Source organism: Aegilops tauschii, chromosome 4, assembly GCF_002575655.3.
Source record: "Aegilops tauschii subsp. strangulata cultivar AL8/78 chromosome 4, Aet v6.0, whole genome shotgun sequence".
In the NCBI taxonomy this organism is placed as follows: domain Eukaryota; kingdom Viridiplantae; phylum Streptophyta; class Magnoliopsida; order Poales; family Poaceae; genus Aegilops; species Aegilops tauschii.
The window spans coordinates 392,907,889-392,932,348 of NC_053038.3; the positions used below are offsets into that span (position 1 = coordinate 392,907,889).

The 24,460-nt window shown below is 47.1% G+C and overlaps 1 protein-coding gene across 1 annotated transcript; it reads left to right on the plus strand.

Moving 5' to 3' along the window:
• Positions 1-12,310: 12,310 nt before the first annotated feature.
• On the plus strand, positions 12,311-15,257 carry LOC109739531 (uncharacterized). Its single transcript, XM_020298614.3, has one exon. The coding sequence runs from the start codon at positions 13,089-13,091 to the stop codon at positions 15,033-15,035; it is 1,947 nt and encodes a 648-aa protein (XP_020154203.1). The 5' UTR covers positions 12,311-13,088; the 3' UTR covers positions 15,036-15,257.
• Positions 15,258-24,460: the final 9,203 nt, after the last annotated feature.

Here is a 24,460-nt window from a genome sequence, read left to right on the forward strand (position 1 = left end):
AAGAGATTGTTCGTTGTGCTTTGGGGTGCCCCCTTGGCCATGTATATAAAGGAGGGAGGAGGAGGCCGTCCTAGGAGGGGCGCGCCTATAGGGGGAGTCCAACTAGGATTCCCAATCCTAGTTGGAGTCCCCTTCCTTTTCCAAGAGGGGAGAGAGGGAAGGAGTAGGAGAGGGAGAAGGAAAGAGAGGGGGGCGCCGCCCCCTCCCTAGTCCAATTCGGACTTGCCATGGGGGTCGGGCGCGCGGCCACCCCTTGAGGCCCTTCTCTCGTTTCCCGCATGGCCCATTAAGGCCCACTACTTCCCCCGGCGAATTCCCGAAACTCTTCGGTACTCCGAAAAATATCTGAATCACTCGGAACCTTTCCGATGTCCGAATATAGCCTTCCAATATATCGATCTTTACCTCTCGACCATTTCGAGACTCCTCGTCATGTCCGTGATCTCATCCGGGACTCCGAACAAACTTCTGTCATCAAATCACATAACTCATAATACAAATCGTCATCGAACGTTAAGCGTGCGGACCCTACGGGTTCGAGAACTATGTAGACATGACCGAGAGACATCTCCGGTCAATAACCAATAGCGGAACCTGGATGCTCATATTGGCTCCTACATATTCTACGAAGATCTTTATCGGTCAAACCGCATAACAACATACGTTGTTCCCTTTGTCATCGGTATGTTACTTGCCTGAGATTCGATCGTCGGTATCATCATACCTAGTTCAATCTCATTACTGGCAAGTCTCTTTACTCGTTCCGTAATGCATCATCCCGCAACTAACTCATTAGTCACATTGCTTGCAAGGCTTGTAGTGATGAGCATTACCGAGAGGGCCCAGAGATACCTCTTCGATACACGGAGTGACAAATCCTAATCTCGATCTATGCCAACTCAACAAACACCAGCGGAGACACCTGTAGAGCGTCTTTATGATCACCCAGTTACGTTGTGACGTTTGATAGCACACTAAGTGTTCCTCCGGTATTCGGGAGTTGCATAATCTCATAGTCAGAGGAACATGTATAAGTCATGAAGAAAGCAATAGTAATAAAACTAAACGATCATTATGCTAAGCTAACGGATGGGTCTTGTCCATCACATCATTCTCTAATGATGTGACCCCGTTCATCAAATGACAACACATGTCTATGGCTAGGAAACTTAACCATTTTTTATTAACGAGCTAGTCAAGTAGAGGCATACTAAGGACACTCTGTTTTGTCTATGTATTCACACATGTATGAAGTTTCCAGTTAATACAATTCTAGCATGAATAATAAACATTTATCATGATATAAGGAAATAAAATAATAACTTTATTATTGCCTCTAGGGCATATTTCCTTCACTGTGGGCGTCCCCTTGACCTCCCTCTGGTTGTAATGCTCCTTTAGACATCCTAAGAGCCTCTGGATTTTTTCATGGTTCGTCGATATTTTTTTCTAAAATATATAAAAAAAGAACTCGCACTGGCCATTGAATATAATAGGTTAGTTCTAGAAAGACTTGAAAAACATGCAGAAATGGATGGTACTAGACATGAAACATAAAAAATTTATCGTTACACTAAAGACGTATCATCACACGCTTAAGGGGTAGGAGCTCGCTAGGATTGGAGCCGAGTGGAGCACTCGGACTCAAATTGAATTCGAATGGAACTTAGGCATTGAGTCCTAATGGGCCTCAAGTGTTGAGCTCACCTCGAGACATCTATATAAGTGAGGTTTTCCCCTAGAAAGGTTTGACAATCCTATGCTCACATTGTGCAAATAGATATACCAAGCCTCCTGCACTGTCATGACTGCACATCTAGTGCCAAAACCTAAACTCATGATGTCTAACCACAACATGTTCCTACTTTGCGTCGTAGACTTTCTTTTTTGCTTTGCGCTATCGTAGAATACCGCGTGCCTTGGCATAAGACATTGCGCTTTGGGCGACCACAAAGCATTGATGCCTCCTCAGTTGCGCCTGCTAGTAGGCCACCCCATAGCATCTTGTACCGTGCGCCAGCAAGGACCAGGATTGCCGCCCCAAAAGCCGCCGCCGAGCGACTAGGCTGTCCCCTGGTCATAGGAAAAGAGGAGCTTACTCACGTCTAATACACAACCTTATTCTTGTAGACGTTGTCGGGCCTCCAAGTGCAGAGGTTTGTAGGACAGTAGCAAATTTCCCTCAAGTGGATGACCTAAGGTTTATCAATCTGTGGGAGGCGTAGGATGAAGATGGTCTCTCTCAAGCAACCCTGCAACCAAATAACAAAGAGTCTCTTGTGTCCCCAACACACCCAATACAATGGTAAATTGTATAGGTGCACTAGTTTGGCGAAGAGATGGTGATACAAGTGCAATATGGATGGTAGATATAGGTTTTTGTAATCTGAAAATATAAAAACAGCAAGGTAACAAATGGTAAAAGTGAGCGTAAACGGTATTGCAATGCTAGGAAACAAGGCCTAGGGTTCATACTTTCACTAGTGCAAGTCCTCTCAACAATAATAACATAATTTGATCATATAACTATTCCTCAACATGCAACAAAGAGTCACTCCAAAGTCACTAATAGCGGAGAACAAACGAAGAGATTATGGTAGGGTACGAAACCACCTCAAAGTTATGCTTTCCAATCTATCTGTTGGGCTATTCCTATAAGTGTCACAAACAGCCCTAGAGTTCGTACTAGAATAACACCTTAAGACACAAATCTACCAAAACCCTAATGTCACCTAGATACTCCAATGTCACCTCAAGTATCCGTGGGTATGATTATACGATATGCATCACACAATCTCAGATTCATCTATTCAACCAACACATAGAACCTCAAAGAGTGCCCCAAAGTTTCTACCGGAGAATCAAGACGAAAACGTGTGCCAACCCCTATGCATTGGTTCATGGGCGGAACCCGCAAGTTGATCACCAAAACATACATCGAGTGAATCACGTGATATCCCATTGTCACCACAGATACGCACGGCAAGACATACATCAAGTGTTCTCAAATCCTTAAAGACTCAATCCGATAAGATTACTTCAAAGGGAAAACTCAATCCATTACAAGAGAGTAGACGGGGAGAAGCAACATAAGATCCAACTATAATAGCAAAGCTCCCGATACATCAAGATCGTATCACCTCAAGAACACGAGAGAGATAGAGATAAAACACATAGCTACTGGTACATACCCCAGCCCCGAGGGTGAACTACTCCCTCCTCGTCATGGAGAGCGCCGAGATGATGAAGATGGCCACCGGTGAGGGTTCCCCCCCTCCGGCAGGGTGCCGGAACAGGGTCCCGATTGGGTTTTGGTGGCTACAGAGGCTTGCGGCGGCAGAACTCCCAATCAATTCTGTTTCCCAATCGTTTTAGGGTATATGGGTATATATAGGTGAAAGAAGTACGTCAGGGGAGGCATGAGGGCCCCACGAGGGTGGAGGGCGCGCCCCCCTGCCTCGTGCCTTCCTCGTTGCTTTCTTGACGTGGACTCCAAGTCTCCCGGGTTGCTTTCCTTCCAAAAATAACTTCTCCAGAAGGTTTCATTCCGTTTCGACTCCGTTTGATATTCCTTTTCTTTGAAACACTCAAACAAGGGAAAAAACAGGAACTGGCACTGGGCTCTGGGTCAATAGGTTAGTCCCAAAAAATAATATAAAAGTGCATAGTAAAGCCCATTAAATATCCAAGATGGATAATATAATAGCATGAATACTTCATAAATTATAGATACGTTGGAGACGTATCAGCATCCCAAGCTTAATTCCTACTCGTCCTTGAGTAGGTAAATGATAAAAGAAAGAATTTATGAAGTGTGAATGCTACCAGGTGCACAAGTTTGATCAATGATAATTTCAATCACCTTTTCTAGCATCATTATATGTCATAACAGTAGCTCATATCATAGAACTTTTCATGATCAAGTAACAACCTATTCACATGTTAAAGTATAGATCACAAACTTTCTTGAAAACTAACAAACCGTGTTATTAGTCATCAAACAATTACAATTCATCTTATTTTCAGGAAGAGTCTATGTCAGAGCTTTGATTCAGCAAACTTCACATACTCAACTATCATTTAGTCTTCCATGATTGCTAACACTCAAAGCATATTTTTAGAACAAATAGTATTCATCGAACACAGAGAAAGATAGGGGCTTAATGTTTCGCCTCCCAACCTTTTACCTCAAGGGTAATGTCAACAATAATAATTCATGATCAAATATATTTGAATGGCCATATATGCTTAGATCTTTCCATCACATGATGCTTGCCAACTAAAGAGTGGGTTGGAATGAGAAGGAATACTACTGACTCTTGCATAAAAGTAAAAGAAAGGCCCTTCACAGAGGGAAGCAGGGATTTGCAGAGGTGCCAGAGCTCGAAGCAAAAACAGAGATGAAAATAATTTAGAGAGGTATGCTTTCATTGTCAACATAACGACCAAGAGTTCCCAATATCTTCCATACTACATACATTATAGGCGGTTCCCAAACAGAAAGGTAAAGATTTTTACTCCCCCTCCACCAACAATCATCAATCCATGGCTTGCCCGAAACAACGGGTGCCTCCAACTAACATGAAACCTGGGGGAGTTTTGTTTGCAATTATTTTTTATTTGATTTTGATCTTTTGATCATGGGACTGGGCATCCCAGTTACCGGCCATTTTCTCGTGAATGATGAGCGGAGTCCACTCATCGTGAGAATAACCCACCAAGCATGTAAGATACTGCTAACCCGTAGTCGCTACATGAGCGATTCGGGCATACAAAACAGATTATTATTTGAAGGTTTAGAGTTTGGCACATGCAAATTTACTTGGAACGGCAGGTAAATACCGCATATAGGTAGATATGATGGACACTCATGGAAGAAACTTGGTTCAAGGATTTTGGATGCACAAGCAGTATTCCCGCTTAGTACAGATATTTTGGCTAGCAAAGTATTCTAAATAGCAAGCACCACATGTTAGAGGATCCAAAACAATATAACTTATACAAATATACCCAAGCATAACTCATTATGTTGTCTTCCTTGTCCAACTTCAACTAATTTGCTTAGGTGTGAAAACAATTATTGGGGCTCACAATCATAGAAGATGTCCAAGATAGTATATTTATATGTGAAATCTCTCTTCCTTCAATATTCTTTCATGAATTGTTCAAGTGACCAATACAATGTTTGCTAACCTTCAAAAATTTTACCACCTCTACTTCTTATATGTGAAGGCCTTACTCCCCATGGGAAAGGCATATGAAACATATATATAATTTCAGATTTATGACATTCAAATCATTCAACCATTTACTCATAAGATATAAGTGAAGCACACGAGTAAATGACAAACTACTCCAAAAAGATATAAGTGAAGATTAATGAGTAGTTAAATAATTATGTACCTATGTGAAGACTCTCTCATTTAAGAATTTCAGATCTTGGTATTTTATTCATACAGCAAGCAAAGCTAAAGAAAATAAAATGACGCTCCAAGAAAAACACATATCATGTGGTGAATAAAAATATAGCTCCAAGTAAAGTTACCGATGAATGAAGACGAAAGAGGGGATGCCTTCCGGGGCATCCCCAAGCTTAGGCTCTTGGTTGTCCTTGAATATTACCTTGGGGTGGCTTGGGCATCCCCAATCTTAGGCTCTTGCCACTCCTTATTCCGTAGTCCATCGAATCTTTACCCAAAACTTGAAAACTTCACAACACAAAACTTAACAGAAAACTCGTAAGCTCCGTTAGCGAAAGAAAAGAAAACACCACTTCAAGGTACTGTAATGAACTCATTATTTATTTGTATTGGTATTAAATCTACTGTATTCCAACTTCTCTATGGTTTATAAACCATTTTACTAGCCATAGATTCATCAAAATAAGCAAACAACACACGAAAAACAGAATCTGTCAAAAACCGAACAGTCTGTAGTAATCTGTAACTAACGCAAACTTTTGGAACTCAAAAAATTCTAAAATAAATTGGTGGACCTGAGTAATTTGTCTAGTAATCAAATGCAAAAAGAATCAACTAAATAGAACTCTCCAGTAAAAAGTTTTAGCTAATTTCGTGAGCGCTAAAGTTTCTGTTTTTTACAGCATGATCATAAAGACTTCACCCAAGTCTTCCCAAAGGTTCTACTTGGCACAAACACTAATTAAAACACAAAACCACATCTAAACAGAATCTAGATGGATAATTTATTCCTAAACAGAACCAAAAAGCAAGAAACTAAAATAAAATTGGGTTGCCTCCCAACAAGCGCTAACGTTTAACCCCCCCAAGCTAGGCATGATGATTTCAATGATGCTTAGATAAAAGATAAGAATTGAAACATAAAGAGAGCATCATGAAGAATATGACTAGCACATTTAATTCTAACCCACTTCCTATGCATAGGGATTTTGTGAGCAAACAACTTATGGGAACAAGAATCAACTTGCATAGGAAGGTAAGACAAGCATAACTTCAAGATTTTAAGTACATAGAGAGGAAACTTGATATTATTGCAATTCCTACAAGCATACATTCCTCCCTCATAATAATTTTCAGTACCATCATGAATGAATTCAACAATATAACCAGCACCTAAAGCATTCTTTTCATGATCCACTTGCATAGAAATTTTACTACTCTCCACATAAGCAAAATTCTTCTCATGAATAAAAGTGGGAGCAAACTCAACAAAATAACTATCATGTGATTGAAAATTAAGATCGAGTTGACAAGTTTCATGGTTATCATTATTCTTTATAGCATACGTGTCATCACAATAATCATCATAGATAGGAGGCATGCTTTCATCATACTAAATTTGCTCATCAAAGCTTGGGGGACAAAAAATATCATCTTCATCAAACATAGCTTCCCCAAGCTTGTGGCTTTGCATATAATTAGCATCATGGATATTTAAAGAATTCATACTAACAACATTGCAATCATGCTCATCATTCAAAGATTTAGTGCCAAACATTTTATAGACTTCTTCTTCTAGCACTTGAGCACATTTTTCCTTCCCATCATTCTCACGAAAGATATTAAAAAGATGAAGCGTATGAGGCACCCTTAATTCCATTTTTTTTGTAGATTTCTTTTATAGACTAAACTAGTGATAAAACAAGAAACTAAAATATTCGATTGCAAGATCTAAAGATATACCTTCAAGCACTCACCTCCCCGGCAACGGTGCCAGAAAAGAGCTTAGTTGACGGGGTGTGAGTGCCGCTTACCTAGCCTCCCCGGCAACGGCGCCAGAAACTGCTTGATGTCTACTACACAACCTTCTTCTTGTAGACGTTGTTGGGCCTCCAAGTGCAGAGGTTTGTAGGACAGTAGCAAATTTCCCTCAAGTGGATGACCTAAGGTTTATCAATCCGTGGGAGGCGTAGGATGAAGATGGTCTCTCTCAAGCAACCCTGCAACCAAATAACAAAGAGTCTCTTGTGTCCCCAACACACCCAATACAATGGTAAATTGTATAGATGCACTAGTTCGGCGAAGAGATGGTGTGCAATATGGATGGTAGATATAGGTTTTTGTAATCTGAAAATATAAAAACAGCAAGGTAACAAATGGTAAAAGTGAGCGTAAACGGTATTGCAATGCTAGGAAACAAGGCCTAGGGTTCATACTTTCACTAGTGCAAGTTCTCTCAATAATAATAACATAATTGGATCATATAACTATCCCTCAACATGCAACAAAGAGTCACTCCAAAGTCACTAATAGCGGAGAACAAACGAAGATATTATGGTAGGGTACGAAACCACCTCAAAGTTATTCTTTCCAATCAATCCGTTGGGCTATTCCTATAAGTGTCACAAACAGCCCTAGAGTTCGTACTAGAATAACACCTTAAGACACAAATTAACCAAAACCCTAACGTCACCTAGATACTCCAATGTCACCTCAAGTATTCGTGGGTATGATTATACGATATGCATCACACAATCTCAGATTCATCTATTCAACCAACACATAGAACCTCAAAGAGTGCCCCAAAGTTTCTACCGGAGAATCAAGACGAAAACGTGTGCCAACCCCTATGCATAGGTTCATGGGCGGAACCCGCAAGTTGATCACCAAAACATACATCGAGTGAATCACGTGATATCCCATTGTCACCACAGATACGCACGGCAAGACATACATCAAGTGTTCTCAAATCCTTAAAGACTCAAGCCGATAAGATTACTTCAAAGGGAAAACTCAATCCATTACAAGAGAGTAGAGGGGGAGAAGCAACATAAGATCCAACTATAATAGCAAAGCTCGCGATACATCAAGATCGTATCACCTCATGAACACGAGAGAGAGAGAGATCAAACACATAGCTACTGGTACATACCCTCAGCCCCGAGGGTGAACTACTCCCTCCTCGTCATGGAGAGCGCCGGGATGATGAAGATGGCCACCGGTGAGGGTTCCCCCCCTCCGGCAGGGTGCCGGAACAGGGTCCCGATTGGGTTTTGGTGGCTACAGAGGCTTGCGGCGGCGGAACTCCCGATCAATTCCGTTTCCCGATCGTTTTAGGGTATATGGGTATATATAGGTGAAAGAAGTACGTCAGGGGAGTCATGAGGGCCCCACGAGGGTGGAGGGCGCGCCCCCTGCCTCGTGCCTTCCTCGTTGCTTTCTTGACGTGGACTCCAAGTCTCCCGGGTTGCTTTCCTTCCAAAAATAACTTCTCAAGAAGGTTTCATTCCGTTTCGACTCCGTTTGATATTCCTTTTCTTCGAAACACTGAAACAAGGGAAAAAACAGGAACTGGCACTGGGCTCTGGGTCAATAGGTTAGTCCCAAAAAATAATATAAAAGTGCATAGTAAAGCCCATTAAATATCCAAGATGGATAATATAATAGCATGAATACTTCATAAATTATAGATACGTTGGAGACGTATCAGCATCCCCAAGCTTAATTCCTGCTCGTCGTCGAGTAGGTAAATGATAAAAGAAAGAATTTATGAAGTGTAAATGCTACCAGGTGCACAAGTTTGATCAATGATAATTTCAATCACCTTTCTAGCATCATTATATGTCATAACAGTAGCTCATATCATAGAACTTTTCATGATCAAGTAACAAGCTATTCACATGTTAAAGTATAGATCACAAACTTTCTTGAAAACTAACAAACCGTGTTATTAGTCATCAAACAATTACAATTCATCTTATTTTCAGGAAGAGTCTATGTCAGAGCTTTGATTCAGCAAACTTCACATACTCAACTATCATTTAGTCTTCCATGATTGCTACCACTCAAAGCATATTTTTAGAAAAAATAGTATTCATCGAACACAGAGAAAGATAGGGGCTTAATGTTTCGCCTCCCAACCTTTTACCTCAAGGGTAATGTCAACAATAATAATTCATGATCAAATATATTTGAATGGCCATATATGCTTAGATCTTTCCATCGCATGATGCTTGTCAACTAAAGAGTGGGTTGGAATGAGAAGGAATACTACTGACTCTTGCATAAAAGTAAAAGAAAGGCCCTTCGCAGAGGGAAGCAGGGATTTGCAGAGGTGCCAGAGCTCGAAGCAAAAACAGAGATGAAAATAATTTTGAGAGGTATGCTTTCATTGTCAACATAACGACCAAGAGTTCCCAATATCTTCCATACTATATACATTATAGGCGGTTCCCAAACAGAAAGGTAAAGATTTTTACTCCCCCTCCACCAACAATCATCAATCCATGGCTTGCCCGAAACAACGGGTGCCTCCAACTAACATGAAACCTGGGGGAGTTTTGTTTACAATTATGTTTTATTTGATTTTGATCTTTTGATCATGGGACTGGGCATCCCCGTTACCAGCCATTTTCTCGTGAATGATGAGCGGAGTCCACTCATCGTGAGAATAACCCACCAAGCATGGAAGATACTGCTAACCCGTAGTCGCTACATGAGCGATTCGGGCATACACAACAGATTATTATTTGAAGGTTTAGAGTTTGGCACATGCAAATTTACTTGGAACGGCAGGTAAATACCGCATATAGGTAGATATGGTGGACACTCATGGAAGAAACTTGGTTCAAGGATATTGGATGCACAAGCAGTATTCCCGCTTAGTACAGATATTTTGGCTAGCAGAGGATTATAAATAGCAAGCACCACATGTTAGAGGATCCAAAACAATATAACTTATACAAATATACCCAAGCATAACTCATTATGTTGTCTTCCTTGTCCAACTTCAACTAATTTGCTCACGTGTGAAAATAATTAATGGGGCTCACAATCATAGAAGATGTCCAAGATAGTATATTTATATGTGAAATCTTTTTTCCTTCAATATTCTTTCATGAACTGTTCAAGTGACCAATACAATGTTTGCTAACCTTCAAAAAATTTACCACCTCTACTTCTTATATGTGAAGGCCTTACTCCCCATGGGAAAGGCATATGAAACATATATATAATTTCAGATTTATGACATTCAAATCATTCAACCATTTACTCATAAGATATAAGTGAAGCACACGAGTAAATGACAAACTACTCCAAAAAGATATAAGTGAAGATCAATGAGTAGTTAAATAATTATGTAGCTATGTGAAGACTCTCTTTCATTTAAGAATTTCAGATCTTGGTATTTTATTCATACAGCAAGCAAAGCTAAAGAAAATAAAATGACGCTCCAAGCAAAACACTATGTGGTCAGCTTAATTTATGACCACGGGCCCACGCGTCAGCGACGGAAGTCGTCCTTTTTTAAGCCGACCATGCGGTGGGGCCGTCCTCATCCAAACTCGCCATTCACATCTAGCAAGCTCTGCTCCCCCGCCGCCGGCAAACCCTAGCCACCACCACCACAGCGAGATGGGGCTCTTCTCCGGCGCCAGCAGCGGCAAGGCCAAGGCCAAGGCCCCCGCCATCCCTTTCCCCTCGCAGTTCCTCCAGCCTCCGCCGGCGCCGGCGCCTCGCCGACAGAGGCAGCGCGTGAATGTGCCAGTGCACCAGGCGGAGTGGCACTGGCAGCACCGCGTGCCTCTCCCGTACCCCGACGCCACCCTGCCGCACGACTGGCATCTGGATCCGGATAGGATCCCAGTGCTGGCGGCGCCGCGGTCGGCTGGGGCTCACGCGGAGGAGGTGCGGCGCCGGCGGGCGCTGCTGACGCCGGAGCAGCGTCGCGACCCTGCCTACGCAACCGACTCACCCAACTGGGTGAGGTGGTTCGCCTTCGAGCACGAGGAGGCGAGGCGACGGGGCGTGCGCGAGGTCGACCGCAGCGTGCCGCCGCCGCCGCTCGTCGTCCGCGAGGAGGCCCAGGCGGCCCTTGCTGCCGTCTACCGGGAGAGCGAGGAGGACGAGCGGCGCGAGGCGTAGACAGTGGAGGAAGAGGAGGCTCGGTACGAGGCGGCAATGGCGCAGGCCATTGCCCTCTCCGCGGCGGGCGACTGCGTGCTGCCGCCGGTGGCCCCGCCGTCCCCTCCCCGACGCCAAGTCAAAGGCGAGCCGGAGCCGCAGCCGGAGCCCGAGCCGGAGCCGTCCCCCATCGAGCGCTACTCCTGAACGTGAGTAGTGCGCGAGTGGGTCTCCGCGCCACCTGTTTGGATGGGGGCGACGCCGGCGCAGAAGGCGGCGTACCTCGAGCACTGGCGCCAGATCCGGCTGGCCGAGGAGCGCCGCGACGGCGAGTACCTCGAGATGCTCGAGCGCGACGCCGAGGACGAGCAGCGCGAGGCTGAGGAGCAGGCGCGCCAGGCCGCCGCAGCCCAGGCGGCGGCACTGCCCGCGCCCGACATGAAAGCGCTCTGGGACAAGACATTCCCCTGGGCCGGTCCGGCGCCGACGCTCATCGACCTCACGGACCCCGAGGACGACGACGACGACGCCTAGGGCAGCGCGCCGCCTCGTAGTTTAGGTTGTTTTTATTTTTCTTAAATGCAAATGTGGACGCGTGGACTCTCGCAGCCTTCGTGGCCGGCTTTGATGTTTAATTAATATTTTTTTTAATATGCATGCGTTTTTTTTCTAGCGCCGTCAAAATAGGTCGGGTCAGCATTGGACGCACGCGCCGACCCAAATGCGGAAGCGGACGTCCGTGCCCGCCTGACCGACCCAAATTGGAGTTGCTGTTATATCCCAAGCGCAAGCGGGGAAAGAAGATGCTGCTTTTCATGGTCGCTCATGAATGTCTCTCCGGAACAAGAGATAACGAGGAGACCGCAAGAAGATATCGAGCCGCTCCTGTCAAATCCGGCAACGCACGGTGGGGAGAATAACTTGCTGCTCCATAGATCGCAATCCATCACAGAACCAAAGACACCAACCCATCCATCATTGCACACAATTCGATTTAGAGGATTTATTTGGGACCGCTGGGCCACTCTCGCGTTCCTTAATCAGGAAGCTGCTGTTGCCCAGTCTGACCGGGTCATACACAAGCTTCATCCAGCGATTAGATCAGATCTTTGCTGTTGGACGACACGGACGGCCGACTACTTGGACCGATGCCCGAGTTATTTTATGACCTAGTGTTTTGGGGAGGAAAAAAAAGGAGTGTCCCGAAAAAGAAAAGGAAGGTTCGGATGGAATCGGTAGAGAAAACTGGAAGAAATCTCGCACCATTTGGCACGAAATCCACCAAGCAAGTTCGACGGCCATAAACTAAACTAGTTCCACCCAGGAAACCGCTGCAGAAATGCGCCCAGGGGGCGGCTGTCCACACCACAGCAGCACCGGGCCTGCCTCTCCGGTCTTCTCCCGTCAGGTCGTCTCGCCTCGTCCTGGTCGGCCCCATTAAACCCCTTACCTTCTCTTCTCCTCCCTCGTCGGCTCGTGCGTTGCTTTCAAACAGACGGAAGAAGGTTAGCCAAGACCGCAGCTTTGGAATCCACTCCGGTCCAGTCATCCACCACCATCGCCCGCCTCGTTCTGATCGGCAGTCCGGCCGTCGGTGGCGGTATTATTCTGCGCTCGGTCTCGCCTGCTCGGCGCCGTGGCGCAACGGAACCTCCCAATTTAAGGCTTCAAGCTCCAATCCGGGGATTCAAACAGTTTGTCCTGCGCGATTTTGGTGAATCTTCTGCTGGTGGTGGTGAGTTTTGAGCTTGATTTTCTTGGGATATGGGGGAGGGCGTGAAGGCGCTGCTGGCGAAGCCGATCAAGCTGGCGGACCAGGTGGCCAAGCAGTCGGGCTCCGGGCAGTGCCTCCGGCACGAGTGCAAGGAGCTGCGGGCGCGCGCGGAGAAGCTGGCGGAGGTGCTGCGGCAGGCGGCGCGGGCCGACCTGTACGAGCGCCCCGCCGAGCGCATCGTGGCCGGCACCCTGCAGGCGCTGGCCAAGGCCGGCGGCATGTCGGCCAGGTGCTTCGAGAGCCACTCCCGCCTCCGCCGCTTCCTCACCTTCAACCCCGTCTCCGGGTTCCCGCGCACCCTCGCGCTGCTCGACACCGCCGTCGAGGACGTCGCCTGGCTCATCCGCATCTCCTCCCCGCGCGCCGACGCCGACGCCAACGGCGCCCACGACGACGACGACGACCTGCGCGGCCTCCCCAACATCGCGCAGAACGAGCCCATACTCTTCCTCATCTGGGACCACATCGCGCGCCTCCACACCGGCAGCCTCGCCGTGCGGGCCGACTCCGCCTCCACCCTCGCCTCCCTCGCGCGAGACAACCCCCACTTCTCCAAGCTCATCGTGGAGGAGGACGGCATCGCGCCCCTCGTCAAGCTGCTCAAAGAAGGGACCGATGACGGCCAGGAGGCGGCCGCCACGGCGCTCGGGTTCCTTGGGCGCGACGAGGGGAGCGTGGAGAAGCTTCTCCATGCCGGGGTCTGCTCCGTCTACTCCGCCGCGTTGAAGGAGCCGCCGATGCGCGTGCAGGCCGCGGCCGCCGAGGCCATCGCGTCGCTGGCGCACCAGAGCCCGAGATGCCAGGACTTGTTCGCGCAGAACAACGCCGTCCGGCACCTCGTGGGTCACCTCGCCGCTGGAACCATCCAAGAGCACAGCAGGTACTCTGTCGGAGGAAGCAGCACCCGGCACGCTGCGCCTCCTCCGCCGGAGCACATGAGGTCGCTTCACTCGGTTGTGCTGGCCAGCACGCCCAGCATGCTCCCAGGAATCTCTGGTCACTCCGCCAACGAACCGCCGAGCTCGTCGGAAGGCTCGACTGGACGCAACAACCAGATGCAATCCGCGGCAGCCGGCAGGACGACGACGAACCGGGTCACGGCTCCACCACCCAGTAGGCCCCAGCTGAGCTCAAACGGTTCGAGCGGCCGTGGACCGCGCGAGACCGAGGACCCGGCCACCAAGGCGCACATGAAGGCCATGGCGGCGAAGGCTCTGTGGAAGCTTGCCCGCGGCCATCCGGGAGTCTGCAAGAGCATAACAGAGTCCCGCGCGCTCCTCTGCTTCGCCAGGCTGCTCGAGAAGGGCGACGACGGCGCAGGCACGCACCTGCAGTACTACTCCGCCATGGCGATCATGGAGATCACCCGCGTCGCCGAGCACAACCTCGCGCTGCGGCAGTCCGCATTCAAGCCCAGCTCGCCGCCGGCCAAGGCCGTCGCCGAGCAGCTGCTCTGCATTGTGCGCAGGGGGGAGTACGAGGACCCGCTGCTGCTCCCGTGCATCACCTCGCTGGGCTGCCTGTCGCGCACCTTCACCGCGAGCGAGACCCGCGTGATCGGCCCGCTGGTGCGGCTGCTCGACGACCGCGAGCCCCCGGTGGCCAAGGAGGCCATCGTGGCGCTCACCAAGTTCGCGTGCACGGAGAACCACCTGCACGTGAACCACTGCAGGGCCATCGTGGACGACGGCGGGGCACGGCACCTCGTCCAGCTCGTGTACCTCGGGGACGAGCTGCAGATCGAGGCGCTCATACTGCTCTGCTACATCGCGCTGCATGTCCCGGAGAGCGAGGAGGTGGCGCAGGCCGGGGTGCTCGCCGTGCTCCTGTGGGCGTCGAAGCAGTCGCAGTTGGTGCAGGACCTGCGCGTCGAGCGACTGCTGTCGGAAGCCAAGGCCCGGCTAGATCTCTTCCAGTCCAGGGGGTCGATCATCTAGGTGACACTGTGATGATGGTTCTTCCTGCACTGAAGTATATTTGCTTAGATTTATGTCGACCATTCTTTGCTGATTCCAGATTCCAGATTCAATTGTTTTGCTTTGGTAGAGTGTACATAGCACGCTTCTGTTTGCCTTGAAGGACATGTACATGCAGTGTAGACCTGTTCTTGTGGCATTTATGCTGATCATTTTATATGAACAAAACTGCAAATTGGAGAAGGGAGTGCCTGTCCAAATGTTATTTTTTCGAAAAAGGGTGTTTTTTTATTGACTCATACAGTAGCATCGAGGGATACAATCATGAGTACACCCGGCCTCTGCATAACTAAAATGCACACAGCCAGCACAACACACACACACAAATGATCACGCCGGCAAAGGCAAAGTCATGCAAAGACCAAAGCTATGCCTAGGCGGACGAAGAAAAGAAAAAAAACCGAAGCAATGAAAACAACGATTGACAATGTACAACGGTGACCATCGGCCCCAGTCATCTCTTGACATCATAAAGACTCCGAGAAGGGTTCTCCAAAAGCGACGCCTCCAACAAGGAAACAACGCACAAGCGCCGCCGTCGCCAAATCCAACCACCAAGGGTCGGCTCACGGGTTTTCACCCTGAAGAGCAAATCTGAGCAAACTCCGAGCAATGCCGTCATCAGAGTAACGCCTGTTCAAATGTTATAATATCAGGTCAATTAGTTAGGTACGATACTTTGTTTATTCACAGTTTACTAGTACATGCTTTCAACCATGAATCAAAATAGACTTGACTTTGGTGTTGTCTACTCTGACTTTGGTGAGATGGCTAGTTTGGCTAATGAGTATTTCCAAGGTATTTACTCGGCGGTCCCGTCAATTGACGCTTCTCTGGTTCTTGATCTTTTGGAAGCTAGGGTGGCCGAGGCAGAGGGGAGAGGCGGATAACGAATGACTTTGTGCTCTCTAAGAAGGCTGTCCCGGATCTTATTGTAATATCGTCAGTGCCTTCCGCCGACGCTTGTCCGGTCCGCGCGGCGCTTGGCCCTTCTCTCTGCCCAGAAGACGTTCTCGTCGGCGACGTCGTGCGGGTAGCGTTGGCGCCACTCCGCCGTGGCTAGCTCGTCCGCCTCGGCGATGAGGAGGCAGCGCTGGCGTCTGCGGTGTTCCTGGCGGTCCTCGTCCGTTACCAGACGCGGCGGCGGTGCGAGGTCTTGCGCTTGCTGGCACCTCTGCGCGTCGTGGAAGTTCATCTGTGCGCGTGGCCTGGAGAGGCGCCACGCCGCCACGTCTTACGCGCGGGCGGCCTCGTGCGCGGTCTCAAAGGTCCCAAACTGAGTCGCACGTCGCCGCAGCGGATCTCCATGTAGAACGTGCCGGAAGGGCAGACGCGGACGCCGCGGTAGCCCGAGCTGCTTCGGCGACACGGCGGCATGTCGGCGGCGGGAGAAGGGCGCGGCGGTGGCGGCGGGGCGCCGGATGCGAAGAAGAAAGGGGCGGCGAGGGGAAGAAGGGGGTGGCGGGAGCGCTCGAGTGTGTGGCTGGTGGCATCGGGCGCGCGCGTTTTATAGAGCACGCCGGACGCCGCGCGCCAAAACTAGCGCGCGCAAGGCTGGTTTTTCGCGCGCGCGCGATCTTTCGCGGCGCCGCGGAATTTCCCGCGCCCACTGGAGTGCGCGAAACCACTCTGCGCGCGCTAAAACTATCTTTTCCCGCACGCGCGATATTTGCCGCCGCTGTTGGAGATGCTCTTAGTGACAAGGAAATCGTGAATGCTTTATTTCAGATCGGTCCGTTAAAGGCTCTGGGCCCGGGCGGTTTTCCTGCTAGGTTTTTTCATCGTAGCTTGGTATTTTTTTTTGCGAGGAGCTGCTGGAGTACTCTAAGAGACGGTGTCATTGGTTCGGTCAAGGAGTTCTTTAGGATAGGTGCCTCAATGGTAAATTCTACGTTTATTGTTCTTATTCCTAAAATTCCTAACCCTACTGATTTGACTTATTACACACCCATAAGTTTATATAATGTCATTTACAAAGTCCTCTTTAAGTGCCTTCTTAATCGGTTGTCGCCGTTATTTGATGAAATGATATCTCTGAAGCATAGTGCTTTTATTCCTGGGAGGAGGATCATAGGCAATGCTCTTGTGGCTTTTGAATGCATCCATCATATCGAATAAGAAAAGAACCCGGCCAAAAGTTTTTGTGCATACAAGCTTGATTTGTCTAAAGCCTATGACAAGGTGGATTGGGTGTTCTTGAAGCAGATAATGCAAAATTTAGGTTTCTCTCGCCGGTGGGTTGACTGGATAATGTCCTTTGTCACGTTCGTGAGATATTCTGTCAAATTAAATGGAACCCTCTTGGACCCATTTGCACCGTCGCGTGGTCTTCAACAAGGGGACCATCTTTCTCCATTTTTATTTCTCCTTGTGGCTGATGGTCTATCTGCAATTCTCAAGCACAGTGTTCTTGTTGGTGATATCACTCCTATCAAGGTGTGTAGAAGAGCTCCGGGTATTTCACATCTTTTGTTTGCGGATGATACTATGTTTTTCCTTGAAGCCTAACAAGCTCGAAGCTTAAAATGCTAAATATTCCTTGGATCTTTATAGTAATTCAAAAAGACAGAGCTTGAATTTTAATAAATGCTCCATTCTCTTTGAAAGGTCTTGTCTAGTTATAGCCCAAGAGGAAGTCAGAGAGGTTCTGATTGTCACTAGTACGGTTTTTGAATAGAAATACTTGAGTCTTCCAACTCCAAATGGTCCCATGTCTAAAGGACATTTCCAAATTTTACGGATGAGCTTAATAAAACGTCTCATTCAATGGGGAGATGGACACCTCGCTCAGCCTGGTAGAGAGACACTCATGAAATCTGTAGCGTAAGCATTACCCACATACATCATGGGTGTGTTTAAACTACCTTTCTTATTCTGTGATGAGCTCACCGGGATGGTGAGAAGCTTCTATTGGGGATCCTCTAAAGGTAAACTGAAAGTTCGTTGGCGTGCTTGGGATGAATTGTTGCAACCGCAAAAAATAAAGGTGGTGCTCGTTTCTATGTTTTTCATCTTTTCAATCAAGCATTGGTAGCTCGAAGAGCTTTGCGGTTAATCTCTAAAGCAGAGAGCCTCTATGCACAAGTACTCAAGGCCAGGTGCTACCCTGAAGGGAAGCTCGAAGGCACAATCTTTACCGTGAATGCCTCGTCACTATTGCAGGAAATTAGCTACGGGCTTGATTGAAAAAGGGCTTGGTATGAAGAGTTGGGAACGGCGAAAGCATCCGAGTTTGGCGTCATAATTGGACCCCCCGCCCCTTCCCCTATAAGCCTATTTTGCTACAGGGAAGTGATACGTCTCCAACATATCTATAACTTTGATTGTTTCTGTTGAGGAACGTAGTAATTTCAAAAAATTCCTACGCACACGCAAGATCATGGTGATGCATAGCAACGAGAGGGGAGAGTGTTGTCCACGTACCCTCGTAGACCGAAAGCGGAAGCGTTAGCACAATGTGGTTGATGTAGTCGTACGTCTTCACGATCCGACCGATCAAGTACCGAACGCACGGCACCTCCGAGTTCAGCACACGTTCAGCCCGATGACGTCCCTCGAACTCCGATCCAGCCGAGTGTTGAGGGAGAGTTTCGTCAGCACGACGGCGTGGTGACGATGATGATGTTCTACCGACGCAGGGCTTCGCCTAAGCACCGCTACAGTGTTATCGAGGTGGACTATGGTGGAGGGGGGCACCGCACACGGCTAAAAGATCAAACGATCAATTGTTGTGTCTCTAGGGTGCTCCCTGCCCCCGTATATAAAGGAGCAAGGGGGGAGGTGCGGCCGGCCAGGAGGGGCGCGCCAGGTGGAGTCCTACTAGGACTCCCTCCCTTTTCCTAGTTGGATTAGGAGTGGAGGGGAAAGAGGTGGAGGAGAGGAAGGAAAGGGGGGGGCGCCCCCCCCCCCCCTCTCCTTGTCCTATTCGGACTAGGGGGAGGGGCGCGCGGCCCTGCCCTGGCAAACTCTCTTCTTCTCCACAAAGGCCCACTATGGCCCATTAAGCCCCCGGGGGGGGGGGGGGTTCCGATAACCCCTCGGTACTCCGGTAAAATCCCGATTTCACCCGGAGCACTTTCGATATCCAAATATAGTCTTCCAATATATCAATCTTCATGTCTCGACCATTTTAAGACTCCTCGTCATGTCCATGATCACATCCGGGACTCCGAACAACCTTCGGTACATCAAAACATATAAACTCATAATATAACTATCATCGAAACGTTAAGTGTGCGGACCCTACGGGTTCGAGAACTATGTAGACATGACCGAGACACGTCTCCGGTCAATAACCAATAGCGAAACCTGGATGCTCATATTGGCTCCCACATATTCTACGAAGATCTTTATCGGTCAGACCGCATAACAACATACGTTGTTCCCTTTGTCATCGGTATGTTACTTGCCCGAGATTCGATCGTCGGTATCTCAATACCTAGTTCAATCTCGTTACCGGCAAGTCTCTTTACTCGTTCCGTAATACATCATCCCACAACTAACTCATTAGTTGCAATGCTTGCAAGGCTTAAGTGATGTGCATTACCGAGAGGGGCCAGAGATACCTCTCCGCCAATCGGAGTGACAAATCCTAATCTCGAAATACGCCAACCCAAAAAGTACCTTCGGAGACACCTGTAGAGCACCTTTATAATCACCCAGTTACGTTGTGACATTTGGTAGCACACAAAGTGTTCCTCCGGTAAATGGGAGTTGCATAATCTCATAGTCATAGGAACATGTATAAGTCATGAAGAAAGCAATAGCAACATACTAAACGATCGAGTGCTAAGCTAACAGAATGGGTCAAGTCAATCACATCATTCTCCTAATGATGTGATCCCGTTAATCAAATGACAACTCATGTCTATGACTAGGAAACATAAGCATCTTTGATCAACGAGCTAGTCAAGTAGAGGCATACTGGTGACACTCTGTTTGTCTATGTATTCACCCAAGTATTATGTTTCTGGTTAATACAATTCTAGCATGAATAATAAACATTTATCATGATATAAGGTAACAAATAATAACTTTATTATTGCCTCTAGGGCATATTTCCTTCAGTCTCCCACTTGCACTAGAGTCAATAATCTAGATTACACAGTAATGATTCTAACACCCATGGAGCCTTGGCGCTGATCATGTTTTGCTCATGGAAGAGGCTTAGTCAACGGGTCTGCAACATTCAGATCCGTATGTATCTTGCAAATTTCTATGTCTCCCACCTGGACTAAATCCCGGATGGAATTGAAGCGTCTCTTGATGTGCTTGATTCTCTTGTGAAATCTGGATTCCTTCGCCAAGGCAATTGCACCAGTATTGTCACAAAAGATTTTCATTGGACCCGATGCACTAGGTATGACACCTAGATCGGATATGAACTCCTTCATCCAGACTCCTTCATTTGCTGCTTCCGAAGCAGGTATGTACTCCGCTTCACACGTAGATCCCGCCACGACGGTTTGTTTAGAACTGCACCAACTGACAGCTCCACCGTTTAATGTAAACACGTATCCGGTTTGTGATTTAGAATCGTCCGGATCAGTGTCAAAGCTTGCATCAACGTAACCATTTATGATGAGCTCTTTGTCACCTCCATAAACGAGAAACATATCCTTAGTCCTTTTCAGGTATTTCAGGATGTTCTTGACCGTTGTCCAGTGATCCACTCCTGGATTACTTTGGTACCTCCTTGCTAGACTTATAGCAAGGTACACATCAGGTCTGGTACACAGCATTGCATACATGATAGAGCCTGAGCATAGGGAACATCTTTCATTTTCTCTCTATCTTCTGCAGTGGTCGGGCATTGAGTCTTACTCAACTTCACACCTTGTAACACAGGCAAGAACCCTTTCTTTGCTTGATCCATTTTGAACTTCTTCAAAACTTTGTCAAGGTATGTGCTTTGTGAAAGTCCAATTAAGTGTCTTGATCTATCTCTATAGATCTTGATGCCCAATATATACGCAGCTTCACCGAGGTCTTTCATTGAAAAACTCTTATTCAAGTATCCCTTTATGCTATTCAGAAATTCTATATCATTTCCAATCAGCAATATGTCATCCACATATAATATTAGAAATGCTACAGAGCTCCCACTCACTTTCTTGTAAATACTGGCTTCTCCAAAAGTCTGTACAAAACCAAATGCTTTGATCACACTATCAAAGCGTTTATTCCAACTCCGAGAGGCTTGCACCAGTCCATAAATGGATCGCTGGAGTTTGCACACTTTGTTAGCTCCCTTTGGATCGACAAACCTTCTGGTTGCATCATATACAACTCTTCTTCCAGAAATCCATTCAGGAATGCAGTTTTGACATCCATTTGCCAAATTTCATAATCATAAAATGCGGCAATTGTTAACATGATTCGGACAGACTTAAGCATCGCTACGGGTGAGAAGGTCTCATCATAGTCAATCCCTTGAACTTGTCGAAAACCTTTTGCAACAAGTCGAGCTTTATAGACAGTAACATTACCGTCAGCGTCAGTCTTCTTCTTGAAGATCCATTTATTCTCAATTGCTTGTCGATCATCGGGCAAGTCAACCAAAGTCCACACTTTGTTCTCATACATGGATCCCATCTCAGATTTCATGGCCTCAAGCCATTTCGCGGAGTCTGGGCTCACCATCGCTTCTTCATAATTCGTAGGTTCGTCATGGTCTAGTAGCATAACTTCCAGAACAGGATTACCGTACCATTCTGGTGCGGATCTTACTCTGGTTGACCTACGAGGTTCAGTAACAACTTGATATGAAGTTCCATGATCATCATCATTAACTTCCTCACTAATTGGTGTAGGCATCGCAGAAACCGGTTTCTGCGATGAACTACTTTCCAATAAGGGAGCAGGTACAATTACCTCATCAAGTTCTACTTTCCTCCCACTCACTTCTTTCGAGAGAAACTCCTTCTCCAGAAAGATTCCGAATTTAGCAACAAAAGTCTTGCCTTCGGATCTGTGATAGAAGGTGTACCCAACAAGATCATGGTGATGCATAGCAACGAGAGGGGAGAGTGTTGTCCACGTACCCTCGTAGACCGAAAGCGGAAGCGTTAACACAACGCGGTTGATGTAGTCGTACGTCTTCATGATCCGACCAATCAAGTACCGAACGAACGGCACCCCCGAGTTCAGCACACGTTCGGCCCGATAAATTCCCTCGAACTCCAATCCAGCCGAGTGTTGAGGGAGAGTTTCGTCAGCACGACGACGTGGTGATGATGATGATGTTCTACCGATGCAGGGCTTCGCCTAAGCACCGCTACAGTGTTACCGAGGTGGACTATGGTGGAGGGGGGCACCGCACACGGTTAAAAGATCAAACAATCAATTGTTGTGTCTCTAGGGTGCCCCCTGCCCCCGTATATAAAGGAGCAAGGGGGGGAGGTGCGGCCGGCCAGGAGGAGCGCGCCAGGTGGAGTCCTACTCCCACCGGGAGTAGGACTCCCTCCCTTTTCCTAGTTGGATTAGGAGTGGAGGGGAAAGAGGTGGAGGGGAGGAAGGAAAGGGGGGGCCCGCTCCGCTCTCCTTGTCTTATTCGGACTAGGGGGAGGGGCGCGCGGCCCTACCCTGGTCGCCTCTCCTCTTCTCCACAAAGGCCCACTATGGCCCATTAAGCCCCGGGGGGTAAAGGTAACCCCTCGGTACTCCGATAAAATCCCGATTTCACCCGGAACACTTCCGATATCCAAATATAGGCTTCCAATATATCAATCTTCATGTCTCGACCATTTCGAGACTCCTCGTCATGTCCTTGATCACATCCGGGACTCCGAACAACCTTCAGTACATCAAAACATATAAACTCATAATATAACTGTCATCGAAACGTTAAGCCTGCGGACCCTACGGGTTCAAGAACTATGTAGACATGACCGAGACACGTCTCCGGTCAATAACCAATAGCGGAACCTGGATGCTCATATTGGCTCCCACATATTCTACGAAGATCTTTATCGGTCAGACCGCATAACAACATAAGTTGTTCCCTTTGTCATCGGTATGTTACTTGCCCGAGATTCGACCGTCGGTATCTCAATACCTAGTTCAATCTCGTTACCGACAAGTCTCTTTAATCGTACCGTAATACATCATTCCGCAACTAACTCATTAGTTGCAATGCTTGCAAGGCTTAAGTGATGTGCATTACCGAGAGGGCCAAGAGATACCTCTCCAACAATCGGAGTGACAAATCCTAATCTCGAAATACGCCAACCCAGCAAGTACCTTCGGAGACACATGTAGAGCACCTTTATAATCACCCAGTTATGTTGTGACGTTTGGTAGCACACAAAGTGTTCCTCCGGTAAATGGGAGTTGCATAATCTCATAGTCATAGGAACATGTATAAGTCATGAAGAAAGCAATAGCAACATACTAAACGATCGAGTGCTAAGCTAACGGAATGGATCAAGTCAATCACATCATCTCCTAATGATGTGATCCCGTTAATCAAATGACAACTCATGTCTATGGCTAGGAAACATAACCATCTTTGATCAAAGAGCTAGTCAAGTAGAGGCATACTAGTGACACTCTGTTTGTCTATGTATTCACACAAGTATTATGTTTCTGATTAATACAATTCTAGCATGAATAATAAACATTTATCATGATATAAGGAAATAAATAATAACTTTATTATTGCCTCTAGGGCATATTTCCTTCAGTTTCATGTTGTTATATTATCAATCTTGGATGTTTTATTTTTATTTACTAGCAACGTTATATCATTTTTTGGGACTAACCTATTGGCATAGTGCCTAGTGCCAGTTGCTGTTTTTTGCTTGTTTTTTACTTTGGAAAATATCAATACCAAACGAAGTCCAAATGCCATGAACCTTTTTGGAGATTTTTTCTGGACAAAAGACACCCAAGGAGCCAAATGAGCACACGGGAGGAGGCCCGTGGGGCCCAATAGGCACCGGGGCATGCTAGGGGGCCCAGGCGCGCCCTGGTGGGTAGTGGAGCCCATGGGAAGCTTCTCCATCGACCCCCACCTTTATAAATACTCTAAAATCCCAAAAACCCTAGGGTATTGGACAAAACATGGTTAAAGTCCAGATTACTACAGACTGTCCTGTTTTTGACAGATTCTGTTTTCGTTGCATTGTTTGCTTATTTTGATGAATCTATGGATTGTATCGAGTGTTATAAGCCATGATAAAGTTAGAATACAGTAGGTATAATGCAATAATAAAATATGAATGGGTTTGCAACAGTACTTAAAGTGGTGATTTCTTTATTATACTAACGGATCTCACAAATGTTTTGTTAAGTTTTATGTGATTGAAGTTTTCAAGTTTTGGATGAGATCACGATGGATGAAGGAATAAGGAGTGACAAGAGCCTAAGCTTTGTGATGCCCATGG